The following is a 13,599-nucleotide window of genomic DNA, read 5'->3' as shown; positions in this document are numbered from 1 at the left end:
TTCAGACCAGTCACGGGAGAGTAGTTGTTGCATAGCCTCTGGACCATGCAATACCACAGCTTCTCAGGTGTACCTGGGATTTATTTATTTATTTATTTATTTCATTTCTATACTGCCCAATAGATGAAGCTCTCTGGGCACTTCACAAAATTTAAAACCAAATGGCACACCATAAAACAATTTAAAATATATAGAACATTAAAACCACAATATGACAATACAACCACAATAAAACTTAGCAGCAGGCAGGAATTTAAAATACAGATTTAAAACAGCAAAGCTGAAAGTCTAGAAAGCTAAAATGCTAAAAATTTGATGAGGATCAGCTTACTTCTACCTGCAGGAAGTTACATCAGTGCAGCTCAGAGTTGTGGATCATGCTCACAGACCCACTTAAGTTGAGGAGCTTACCTTAGACATATTTAGTCTCAGCAACACTGAAGAAAGGTAGGAAAATAGGGATTATAATACATTAAGGGTGCAATCCTATGCACGTTTAGACACGAAAAGTCCTACACCTCCCAGCATTCTCCAGTCAGCATGATTAGCTGGGAATGCTGGGAGTTGTAGGACTTTGTTCGGTCTAAACACGCATAGGGTTGCGTCCTAACATTAACTTTAGACCCCCAAAAAAGATTGATGTAGTTTTCCACTTTTTATTTAATCAAGACAGAAATCTGAAAAATCTAAGTTACACTAGAATGTGAGATAAATGTCTGATAATTATCAATATATTCCTTTTTCCAAATGGAAAAAGAGGAATCTCTAACCCTCACATCTTTTACACAACCAAATGAATTTAGCCCTCAGTTTATAAAAAGATCTACTGTATCAATCTGGTTTCGGGGTGTACCCCAAGAAAGCCATAAACATAAAACATCTGGGGGATATTAAGCACGACGCCATATGAAAGTAAAAAAAAATATTGAAAAACACTCTGGGTTGTTTATGGGTTAACTCCTAGGTTAACTCTGGCTTGTTTAACCCATAAACAACCCAGAGTGTCTGGGTTCACATGTCACACAACCTATGAACAGGGTATTCATAGGTTGTTTAACAAACTGGAAACAGCTTTCACACTCCACGAGTCCACAACAAACAAATTGATTAATTAACCCATTATTTGCAGCTGTGACATGTGAACTGGGTCAAAGTCTTACTGTTTTGTTGAAGGGAAGTCCTCCGGGGAAACACAAATCCTTAGTTTTCAGGTTTAAAATAATGAAAGTATTAGTTGTACAGCCTGATGCTTATTTGGAAGCAAGCCCTAACAAGTTCAATGGGAAACTAAAACATGATTGGGACTGCAGTTTTAATATGCTATGGTTCTGGAACTCTAAGCACAATCCTATGCATTTTTGCTCAGAAATAAATCCTGCTGTGTTTAATGCAATTTAAGGTAAGTTTGCATAGGATTGTGCTGTAAGTGTTCCACTCCTCATATAGAAGTATCTAATGTGGGCAGATAATATTAGCAATTAGTGTCATGAAAAAATATATTCTGTGAAGAAACCAGAAGCTTGATTCCTAGCACTGCAACAATTATTGAGAGCCATAAATTGATTATTCTTAATACGAATACTCTAACAAAGTGGGGACTATCATCCCACCATCATTCTGGTGGGTGTGGCTCCCTAAGTGACTTGGATGGTATGTGTGGTATTTGTCTTGGAGATAAGCCTCGGAAGGCTTCGATCCTATTCACACTTACCTAAGAGTAAGACCCAGTGAACATAAGAGTTACTTCTGAGTATACATGTATAGGATTCAGCCATAAACCTCTTTAATGGTCTTTCGCAGGATGGCTATAACCTTCCTTTTAAATAAGACGTTTGGGCCATCACTAGTTGCTCCCACTGAAATGTTGTACTTTTTATCTTTTTACTCTGCTGTATTAGTGTTCCACAGCAGTTTTCAGCGGATTAGTATTATTCTTACAATTTTGCATATTGTTTTAATTTATTGCTGTTAGCTACCCTGAGCTCTTTTAAGGAAAGGCAGGCAATACATGGTTAAATAAATACCCCTTGCATCACCTCCTCTCAGGTCTGTGATTTTTCACAGGTTTCTGCTCGTTTACACCTGTAAGCATAATGCCTTTCATACTGGATGGAAAAGGAATGCTAGCAGCAGTTTAGCAGTGTATCAGAGACAGCACAGCATCTCAAGGAATCTATTGTTACATGAACATTTTCTATTTCAGTTTGTGCAAACTGATGAACACTATACATTTCTTGACTGCAGTGGGGTAAAGCAATATAGTGTAACAAGAAGCTAATAACAAGATACCTTATCTTCAAGCTATCATTTAATTTAGCATTTATCTCAAAAGGCCACCAATGTGTTAGGCCTGATCACCACTATTCTAGCTACACTGGGTTGGATCCAGACTTAATCCTAGCTACAGTAGACCTGTAGAAATCAGTGGGAATTAAGTTATGCATGGCTAACTGAAGTCCCATTGCTTCAACAGGTCTACTCTAAGTATGACTCAGTCTTGATCCAATCCATTTATCTGCCCATATAAAGAAATTGAAATATTTGACTATCACTGTTTAAATCATGGGTTGCTACTCATAAAATCCTCAGGATACACTCGAAACTCACTGCAAATAGAGGATCACAGCTAAACTGCTTGTTTTTATGAACTCTAAGTCAAAAAGTAACATTTGAATAAATATATACCTAAAAAGAAAGCATGCCCTATATTTACATACCTCCTTCTTTTATTTGTTTCTATAGAATGTTTTCGTGCTCGATTATGAAATAGTCTTTGATCCTTTAGCAACTCATGACGCTCTTTGGATAAATCTCTCTCAAGAAGAATCTTTAGATTTCTGATCATGCCATTAAAGATAATGGAAACTGCAGCAAAAATCCTAACCCAGATCAAGTTCTTGGTTATGATTAGAAACTAAGCCGTCTGTTAATGAAATGGATCCTTTTACAGGCAACAACCTATGGTCCCTGGGAGCACGTCCCAGGGACCTATGATTTTTCAGATTCCCCTTCCTGAAGCCGTTTACACTCCTATGACTTTTGGAGGGGGTCTTTGTGATCCAGTTCATCCTGCTGCCACTTCCCCCTCACAGCACCTGCGGAATAATCTGCAGCACCTGCTTTCCGAGGTCAGATGGCCTCATAGAGGTCAAAAGGGGGGTGTTCCAGTGGGCTGCAAGGAGAGAAGAGAGGCACGGATCTGTAGAATGGCCATTCCAACCCCACCCCTGCCCCTGGGACTCCCCTAGACGGGCTCAGAGGCCCACCCAGAGGAAAAAATTTAAAAAGGAGGATGGAGATGCGCTCATCTAGTAGGCAGCAACCCGATAGGATTGCACCCTAAAGCATCAAAGCTCCATTCGTGTTACATTTATTATGATAATATGCATTTTATATGTCCCTAAGCACACTTATTTGGAACAAATTCCCACTGAAATTAATGAGAATTCCATGTAATTCCATACAACTAGTGACCTGCTATGCAAAGCAAGGGGATAGAGCTGTCTAGCTCTACTCTATTGCCCCAGATCACCTCCTTCAGCTTTTTAAAGGTGCAAACATATAACTTTTAAGCAGTCACACAGAAAGGGTCCAAGGCTGAAATCCTATGCCTACTTATCTGGGAATAACCTCAATGAATTCAATGGAACTTATTTGGGAATATACTTATATAGGATTGCACTGATGTTAAAAACCTGGCCATAAAAAACAGTAATGCTGGACCAAACCAACAGTCCAGCCAGTATAGCATTCTATTAGCATGAGCTAAATGATACTTCTGCAGAGGTAAGTCCTACTAATTTCCATTATGGCATACTTCATGGTAAATGTGGTTAGGATTGCAGTTTGTGCCTCCTAACAGTTTGATTAAGGTGCTTCAATGTGGTTTAACCACAAAAGAACAGACCTAAGTTCTTCTATTGTCTTCTCACAGGCTTTGGCAATTCAATATATTTTGGCAGGGTTAAATCTGACCAGTTAAATATGGTGATATCTGATCTTCCAAAAATCAGAGGAGTCCTATGTTGAGGATTAAAGATAATGGGGATCCTATGGCCGTAAAGGTTGAAGGTTACTGCTGGTCTACCCCACAGTGCTGTTTCACACATTGCATAGCAACAAATCCAGAATTTGCAATCAAGTGAATACTTGACTGGGAGTTCATGGCAAACCTGGCTCTCTGGGTCAGTTCACACATCTCATTTTTTAAAGTATACACCTAAGACATTTTAAGTGTATACAAAAAATGTAAGGCATGAATACAAGAAACACACAAACTCATCCAAAATCCACAGCTGGGGAATACCCAACTATGACCAAATAAAATTCCACAAATTCATCCTAATTAGATTAGTCCTAATGAAGATATTGCCCAACTGTAGATTTTGGATGTTTTTCTCATGGACCAGCACAGCTGTTTTTATATGAGCTTTACAAATTCATGGATCATAGGTACACACATCCGGGAATGTTGTATATATACTTGGTGATCAACCCATGTCTTTGTCTCACAACGTGTGAAATATCTGACCAGTGAACCCGTATCACATGCACTGGATTAGCTGTTTGTCACATTCACGCATCCACATTTTAAAGACTGTACTTGGGAAGTAGGGGATCTTCTACACTGTAGATTTAAGCACTGATTTCAATGGGCACACATTATATTATTATTATTATTTTGTTATCCCACCTTTCTTGCAGGGAGTTCAAGGCAGCATACATGGTTCTTCCCCACTTTAACCTCACAACCACCCTAGAAGGTAGGTTAGTGAATGGCCCAAGGTCATGCAGTGAGCTCTATGACTCAATGGGGATTTCAACCAGGATCTCTCCAAGCCCTAGTCCCACATTTGCACCGCTACCCCCACATGGCGCTCTCTCTCTCTCTCTCGGATCAGTATCAAATGATGTTGCCACAGAGGTAAGTCCTACTAATGTCCAATATGGCATATTTCCAGGGAAGTGTGCTTCAGATTGCAGTCTGTGCCTCCCGACAGTTTTGATTCAGGTGCTTCAAGGTGGTTTAACCGCACAGGAAAAGGTCTTAAGTTCTTCTACCGTCCTCTCCCAGGCTTTGGCAATTTAATATGTTGTGGGAGGATTCCGCCACCGTGGGTTAAATCCGACCATCAAAGGCGTGCGCCTACGAAAGGGAACGTGAGAAGCCGCCCTAGCGTTTGAACGCGCTTCTAGACACGACGGCGGGCTTATCATCCTTCGCAATGGAGTTTTTAATGAACAGGCCGCGCCGGCCTTGCTGCCGCTTCCCGACCTCTCCCCACTCCCGCCTCCTTCCCCGGCGCACGGAACCCGCCCCCCTTCCTTGCCTGGGGGCCCGCTGCTCTGAGGATACGCGCAGGGGACGAAGGCGTTCAAGGGCCGGCGGCCGAGGCCCCGCGGCGGGGCGCTGTCCGAGAGGCCCTTCCTCGAGCATGGGGCAGCAGCGGCGGCGGCGGCGGCGGGGCCGGCGCTGGCCTCGCCTTCCCCGCCCGCGGTGGCTCCGGCCTGGGCCGCCCCTCGCCCGTAGCTGTAGTAGTTGTTGCCGCCGCCGGAGATGCCGCCGCCGCCAAGCTCCATCCACCCCCTCAGCCCTCCGCCGCCATCCTCCGCATCCCCACACAGGCCCGCTCAGTCCCGCCCGGCCGCCCGCGGGGAAGCGGCGTCTGTCTTGGCGCGTTCGACCTCTTCCCCTCGCTCGCTCGCCGGATCTCGCTCAGCGCCCCGCGGGGGGGGTCCAGGGAGCCCTCCCCGCCTTCTCAGAAGCGCCCGCAGCAGAAGCCTCTCGCCGGGCTCCAGGGCGCCGCCGCCGAGACGCCATCTTAGCAACCGGAGACGCCGCTTCCTTCGCAACGGGAACCAAGGGCGACGGCGAGGACGGGGAGGCGCTTCGCGGAGGCCGGGCGGAGAGAATGGAGGCGAGGGCGACGGCCGCCGCCCTCGACGGGGCGCTTCGCGGAGTCGCCGCGGAGGAGCTCTCCGGAGGAGCTCGTTTCCCTTCCTCTCCCCGCGCCTTGCACTCTCGGTGCCGAGGCCTCAGCGATCGTCTGAACGTTCTGTCATTTATTTATTTGCCGTATTTTGGTGAAAATAATAATACAACATTAATATAATAATAATACATCATCGAATACATTGCTATTAATTACATTTCTATCCCCTCCATGGATCACTGCCTCGTTGTGGCGAAGGGGCTTGCGTAACTCGGTGAGGCCGTGAGCTGTGCCGCGCAGGGCCGCCCAAGACGGACGCGTCATGGCGGAGAGTTCTTGACAAAATGTGGCCCACTGGAGAAGGAAATGGCGACCCACTCCAGCATTCTTGCCAAGAAAACCCCATGGAATGTATCGCAAGGCTAAAAGACGGACTTGAGCACGCTCCCGGGAGAGCGCAGGACAGGATGGCCTGCTGCGCTATGGTGCATGGGGTCACGAAGAGTCGGACTTGACTGCACGGCTGATCAACAACAACAACAACATTTCTATACTGACCCGTAGCTGAGGCTGTCTGGGTGGTTCGCAAAGATTAAAAACTGTTAAAAGTACGTTCTATAAAGTGTAAAATTGCTGACATAAAAACATATAAGCAGACGGCACACACGTAAGACAGCACACGTCTAAAAACAATTTTAAACAACCAAAGACAACCCAGGGCATGATTAAAACTCATTATATGCTGCCAAATGCCTGAGAGAAGAGCCAAAAGGATAACAATGTTGCCGCCAGGTGAGCCTTGCTGGAGAGGTAATTCCACAATTGGGGGGCCACCAGCAAAAGGGCCCTCTCCCTTATTCTTACCCTCTGAACCTCCCTCAGAGGAGGGCCTTAGATGCTGAACATAGTATACAGATTGGTTCATGCCAGGAGGGGCGCTCCATTAGGTATTGTGGTTATTAATAAATTATTATTACATATCCTTTCAGGATAAAAACTTCTTATGATAGTTTTAAAAACATAATTTACAAAAAAAAACCACAACCCATCATAAAAGCAGCTTAACAACAAAACATGACAGCAACGCCTGAGGTAAAACATCGGTGAAAGCTCAGAAGAATAAAATTATCTTCAGGCCCTGAAAAGGCTCCTGGGGAGAGCTCCTGGGGTGCCATTAACAGGCCCTAATTTCCAGTCGCCACCCACCTAATCTTGAGAAACAGATACCTGGGGTAGGGCATATGATAAAGGCTTTAAACTTAAAGCCAAGGCTAGCCCTCCTCTGTGTGCTGTGACCCCACCATCACCACCCACATTGGGTTCCACATAGCAATTAGGGGGGAAAGCTCCCATTAAAACCAATGGGTGCTTTTAAAATAAGCCTAATTGCTGTTCAAGGAGCGGGGGTGAGAAGATGATGGTAGCTGGGGAGATAAGGGAAAAGAGAGAAGTGGGGGAAGAGAGAGAAAATGGAATGGATGGAAGTGTGCGTCTTTATGTATGGGTGGATAGGGTGCGTGAACGGATGTGTGTGTTTGAATGAATTAATGAATGAGAATGTGTGGGGTAAATGTATGATTGATGGATGGGGTGTTTGTGCTTGTGTGTAAGAGAGGGAGAGTGTGTAGGGTGGCCCTAGAGGATTTGGCGTGGCGTGGAGTGGAGGTTCTCCACCCCTCCCTTAAACCCCTACAGATTCTATCTGTCTACCTACCTAAAGTATGCGTATTCTACTTTTCATTTAATAACATTCACACATGAAGCACAAGAGGCCCAAAGGTGCATTTACTGTCACCAGGCATCTACAAATCCACTCACCAGCTCACCAGGGGTGATTGAACCTGGACTTTGTTCAAGCACTACAAAAAAATCCTTACCTCACTATAACACTACACAAAACCCCAACCTCAGCGATCTCATCTCATTTCAATTCTTTAGTTTTCAAGCAGGTAAGAAACAACAGGAGTTCCTTCCTAGCAGCAAGAGAGACTCCTGTTGTTTTTTACGTTCACAATGAAAGATGACCCTGCTTCTCTCTCAAGCCCTCTGTGCATGTAAAATCATGTGGAAGAGGGGAGAGGATTGCTGGCGGCCACAAATAATGGCTGGCTAGGAAGCCAAGACAACATTTCTGGGACCCCTAAATGTCACATGAAACTTATTAAGGTCTTGTTGTTGTTCAGTCGTTCAGTCGTGTCCGACTCTTCGTGACCCCATGGACCATAGCACGCCAGGCCTTCCTGTCCTGCGCTCTCTCCTGATATATAATGTGAGGCTGTTGTGATCACACTGTAGCTTCCCATGCCATTGGCAGAGCTTCCTCCCTAACCAGAGCTGAATCTACACATAGCAGTTATACTGTTATCATAACTACTGGTGCCCATTGGTGTCATGTGTACTAATAGTTATGATAACGGTATAACTTCTACGTGTAGCTTCAGCCCAAGGCAATATGGGGCTAAACCATAGCAAAATGTGAATTGAGCCTATGGCAATCTCACAACCACTAGCACAGATTTGAATCCCCATTCTACCATAAATATGTTTATGTCGAAAACCTCCTTCGAGCCAGTCACCTATCGTTAGAAACAAACCCCTGAGGCCTTAGGGCAGCGGTTCTCAACCTGTGGGTTGCGACCCCTTTGGGGGTCAAACGACCCTTTCACAGGGGTCGCCTAAGACTATCGGAAAATGGTCCTTAGGACCTAAGGCATGCTGCTGGCGGCCGCGGCCCTGGAGGTGGCCGCCGCCGTGGGGCTCGGCAGTGCCCCCTCCCGCCGCCGCCAAGGCTTTCTTTGTCCCCCTCAGCCTGAGCACGAAGAGGGGCAAAGCCTGTCGCCGTCCGCCTCTGCTCATCTCGTCCTCACTCGTCTCCCTCCTCTCTGGCTGTTGCCTGAGCCGAAGGGGAGGAGTTTGCGCCGCCACTGTCCGGCTCCGCTTTGCACGTACGCCACTTCCAGTCGCGCAGAGGCGGGCGGGGCAGCGGCGGAAGAGAAGGGGGCCGGGTGGAAGGGCTGCGGCGCGCGGTTAGCCTTCTCTTGCAGGCGAGGGCTGGGTGAGCGCGGGCGCCTGGCCCTGACTTTTATGGAAAGCAGTTTGCTGCTTTAGAGGGACGCTGCTTGCTGCTGCAGTGGCTAATAACCTTCAGATAGAGCGGGCACCTCCTGTGTTAGGAGCGGAGCCTGCCACTATAAGTGCAGCATCCCACAGGACATAAGGGGCCTCCCTTATCCTTGCACGGCTGAGGGTGCGTCCCGTGGCGCACGTGGTTAGGCGGTGCAGCAGCTTTGTAGCCCATTGTTCCCAGGCCGGTTGAGCAGCCACCTTAAGCCGTGGTGTGTTTATTTTCCAGACCAGTGCACGAGCTGCTTGGGCACTGGCTGGCTGGGGGATCCTGGGAGTTGTAGGACTTTTTTCCTGTCTAAATAGCCCTAGGATTGCGCCTTTAGTCACACAGTTGATGCGCCGTAAATGTTTATGCTGGCGAGAAGGGAAAATCCAAATAGCTTAGGCTCTGCGCTCCTCACGGCCAGCCTTCGGGTTTAGAGTGACTGGATCCAAAAGAACTAATAGTTGGCTGCTACCACCATGCCCTCTATGGATGCAGAGGATAAAAACAACACAATAACCACAGTACCAGAAGGCTCACGAAAGAACATTATGCATGAGAATATCATGTTAACCATTTTGCAAATGTATTTATTTGAATTCTCTATTTCTGAAGGATTGTGTCAAGATAAGAGTTCATGCAGCACTTCCATTATGGACTTTCAAATGTCATGCAAGTTATGATAATTATAGGTCATTGAGGGAGCAATCCTATGGCCGCTAGACAGCGGGGCTAGATGGCCATAGGATATGTTGCTTCCTGGGAACCAACCTGTTGGTTCCCGGAGAACCAAGCTCTCCCCGCTTCCACGCAGCCCCATTCTCTGCGCTCACAAGAGGAGGACGGAGCGGCCAAAAAGGGGCATGGCTGGGGGTGTTCCATGGAGGGCGGAACTCTGTCGTACAGCGGCCTTCTTCCCCGCTCCGTGCTCCCACAGCTAGACAGCCTCAATCAGCTGTCTAGCCAAAAAAGGGCAGGAGAAGCACAGAGGAAACAGTCCCTCTGTGCTTCTCCTGCCCTGCTTTGGATAGGTGGTCTCCCTTAAGTTCAGAGGTGGCGGCCTATCTGGATAGGATTGCTCCATGAACCACAGAGATTTGCCTTGGTCCTAACTAATGGCCCTTAGCAGGGATTTCATTGACTTTGATTTTCACCTCTATTCTGGGATATTTACTGGGAATATTCCCAGCATATTTACTGGGAAATTAAGGCACCATTGAGTTGAAGAATCTGTACTTTCTTGCAAGTGTGATCGCTTGTTTGCATTTATAACTAGCCCTTCCTTTGAGGAAGTTGAAGCGGTGTTTCAGCTTCATGATAATAATGGATAGTAGATTAAGCTGAGAGACAGAGATCCAGCAGCAAATCATTGGTTAATTAATCCAAGAATTGCCAGGGTCACATGTTGCCCCCATTTTGAATACACAACCTCCAATTGGAGGTTGCTCCATGCATAACTCGGGGAACCATCCTCCTCCATTCAAAGACCCTCCAGCCCCAAAAATATGGCTTTACTGGACTCGGAGGATACTACATCCCCATGCAGTCCTCACTGCCCTCATGTCGTAAGAGCCAGTGGCTGCAGAATCAGGCAATGGCTTTTTAAGCAAGCTGCTGAGACACTGAGTCAGTTTGCACGTCACAGCCGCTATGGGTTAATTCACCAGGCTTTTTACGCATACTGTCGCAAAATGTAGCAATGTAGTTTACTGTTGTTATATTAAGAATGTTACCCATTCTACGCCATGCTTCAAGACAAAATTTCATTTATTTGTAATTAGAAATAAATATTTCACAATATATAATTACATATTGTTTTTGTGATTAATCACTATGCTTTAATTATGTTCAATTTGTAACAATGAAAATACATCCTGCATATCAGATATTTACATTACGATTCATAACAGTAGCAAAATTACAGTTATGAAGTAGCAACGAAAATAATTTTATGGTTGGGGGTCACCACAACATGAAGAACTGTATTAAAGGGTCGCGGCATTAGGAAGGTTGAGAACCACTGCCTTAGGGTGACTGGAACTATGGGCCATATGGGAAAATGCACCTGCCGCAACATGTATCTGTATGTAGTGTTGTGTGTATGTGTTTGTAACCTGTGTAATTTGGCATTGTGTAATTAATATTCTGTATTACTGTACATCCCCTTCATGGATCACTGCCTTGTTGTGGCGAAGGGGCTTGCGTAACTCAGTGAAGCCATAAGCTATGCCGTGCAGGGCCACCCAAGACGGACAGGTCATGGTGGAGAGTTCTGACAAAATGTGGTCCAATGGAGAAGGAAATGGCAACCCACTCCAGTATTCTTGCCAAGAAAAGCCCATGGAACGTATCACAAGGCTAAAAGAGATGACGCCGGAAGATGAGCCCCTCAGGTTGGAAGGTGTCCAATATACTACTGGGGAAGAGCAGAGGGAATTTCCAAGTAGCGCCAGAAAGAGTGAAGCAGCTGGGCTAAAGCTGAAAGGACACTCAGCTTTGGATGTGTCTGGTGGTTAAAAGAAAGTCCAATGCTGTAAAGAACAATATTGTTTAGGAACCTGGAATGTAAGATCAATGAATCAAGGTAAGCTGGAGGTGAGCACTCTTTTCCAACAGCACAAAAGGCAACTCTACACATGGACATCACCAGGTCAATATCGAAATCAGATTGATTATGTCCTTTGCAGCCAAAGATGGAGAAGCTCTATACAGTCAGTAAAAACAAGACCTGGAGCTGACTGTGGCTCAGATCATGAGCTGCTGCTTGCAACATTTCGGCTTACATTGAAGAATGTAGGGAAAACCACTAAACCATTCAGGTATGACCTAAATCATATCCCTTATGAATATACAGAGGAGGTGAGGAATAGATTTAAGGGATTAGACCTGATAGACAGAGTGCCTGAGGAACTATGGACGGAGGTCTGTAACATTGTTCAGGAGGCAGCAATTCAATCCATCCCCAAGAAAAAGAAATGCAAGAAAGCAAAGTGGCTGTCTGATGAGGCTTTACAAGTAGCTGAGGAAGGAAGGGAAGCAAAAAGCAAGGGAGAAAGGGGAAGATATATCCAACTGAGTGCAGAGTTCCAGAGAATAGCAAGGAGAGACAAGAAGGCCTTCTTAAATGAACAATGCAAAGAAATCGAGGAAAACAACGGAATGGGAAAGACTGGAGATCTTTTCAAGAAAATCGGAGATTTCAAGGGAACGTTTTGTGCAAAGACGGGCATGATAAAGGACAAAGAAGGCAGGGACCTAACAGAAGCAGATGAGATTAAGAAGAGATGGAAAGAATACACAGAAGAACTATACAGGAAAGATCTTAATGTCCCTGATAGCCATGATAGTGCGGTCACTGAACTTGAGCCGGACATCCTCGAGAGTGAAGTCAAGTGGACCTTAGGAAGCATTCCTAACAACAAAGCTAGTGGAAATGACAGCATTCCAGCTGAGCTATTTAAGATCCTAAAAGATGATGCTGTTAAAGTGCTGCACTCAATATGCCAACAAATATGGAACACTCAACAGTGGCCACAAGACTGGAAAGGTCAGTTTACATTCCAATTCCAAAGAAGGGCAATGCCAAAGAGTGTTCAAACTACCATACAATTGCGCTCATTTCACATGCCAGCAAGGTGATGCTCAAAATCCTACAAGCTAGGCTTCAGCAGCATGTGAACCAAGAACTACTGGAAGTACAAGCTGGGTTTCAAAGAGGCAGAGAAACTAGAGATCAAATCGCCAACATTCGCTGGATCATGGAGAAAGCAAGAGAATTCCAGAAAAACGTCTATGTCTGCTTCATTGACTATGCTAAAGCCTTTGATTGTGTGGATAACAACAAACTGTGGCAAATTCTGAAAGAGATGGGAGTACCAGACCACCTTACCTGTCTCCTGAGAAACCTGTACGAGGGACAAGAAGCAACAGTAAGAACCAGACATGGAACAACCGATTGGTTCAAAATTGGGAAAGGAGTGCAACAAGACAGTATATTGTCGCCCTGCTTATTTAATTTATATGCAGAGTACATCATGAGAAACTCTGGGTTGGATGAATCGCAGGTCGGAATTAAGATTGCCGGGAGAATTATCAACAACCTCAGATACGCAGACGATACCACCCTAATGGCAGAAAGCAAAGAGGATCTAAAGAGCCTCTTGTTGAGGGTGAAAGTGGAGAGTGCAAAAGCTGGTTTGAAACTCAACATTAAAAAAAACTAAGATCATGGCATCTGGCCCCATCACTTCCTGGCATATAGAAGGGGAAGAAATGAAAGCAGTGACAGATTTTATTTTCTTGGGCTGCAAGATCACCACAGACAGTGACTGTAGCCATGAAATTAAAAGACGCTTGCTCCTTGGGAGGAAAGCTATGGCATATCTAGACAGCATAGGAAGAAGCAGAGATATCACCTTGCCGACAAAGATTCTTATAATCAAAGCTATGGTTTTCCCAGTAGCAACGTATGGCTGTGAGAGCTGGACTATAAGGAAGGAATTTCCTGCATTGAGCAGGGGGTTGGACTCGATGGCCTTGTAGGCCCCTTCCAACCCT

The 13,599-nt window shown here is 45.6% G+C and overlaps 1 protein-coding gene across 3 annotated transcripts in view; it reads right to left on the bottom strand.

The window, feature by feature from the left end:
- The window catches only part of CEP126 (centrosomal protein 126), a 30,137-nt gene extending 24,286 nt beyond the window's left edge, over nucleotides 1-5,851 (bottom strand). For all 3 annotated transcript variants that reach the window (XR_014788801.1, XM_084841618.1, XM_084841619.1), the window contains exons 1-2: nucleotides 5,357-5,851; nucleotides 2,718-2,837 (exon numbers count right to left, since the gene is read on the bottom strand). Coding sequence is in view for 2 of the 3 variants with exons in the window: in XM_084841618.1 (XP_084697744.1) it covers nucleotides 2,718-2,837; nucleotides 5,357-5,580 (344 nt within the window). In the remaining variant the exon portion in view is untranslated. The remainder of the gene's footprint in view (nucleotides 1-2,717; nucleotides 2,838-5,356) is intronic.
- Nucleotides 5,852-13,599: the final 7,748 nt, after the last annotated feature.

This window comes from Heloderma suspectum, chromosome 3 (genome assembly GCF_057233095.1).
Source record: "Heloderma suspectum isolate Gila_16-S chromosome 3, 16-S_ref, whole genome shotgun sequence".
NCBI lineage: Eukaryota > Metazoa > Chordata > Lepidosauria > Squamata > Helodermatidae > Heloderma > Heloderma suspectum.
This window is presented reverse-complemented; position numbering and strand designations above follow the sequence as displayed.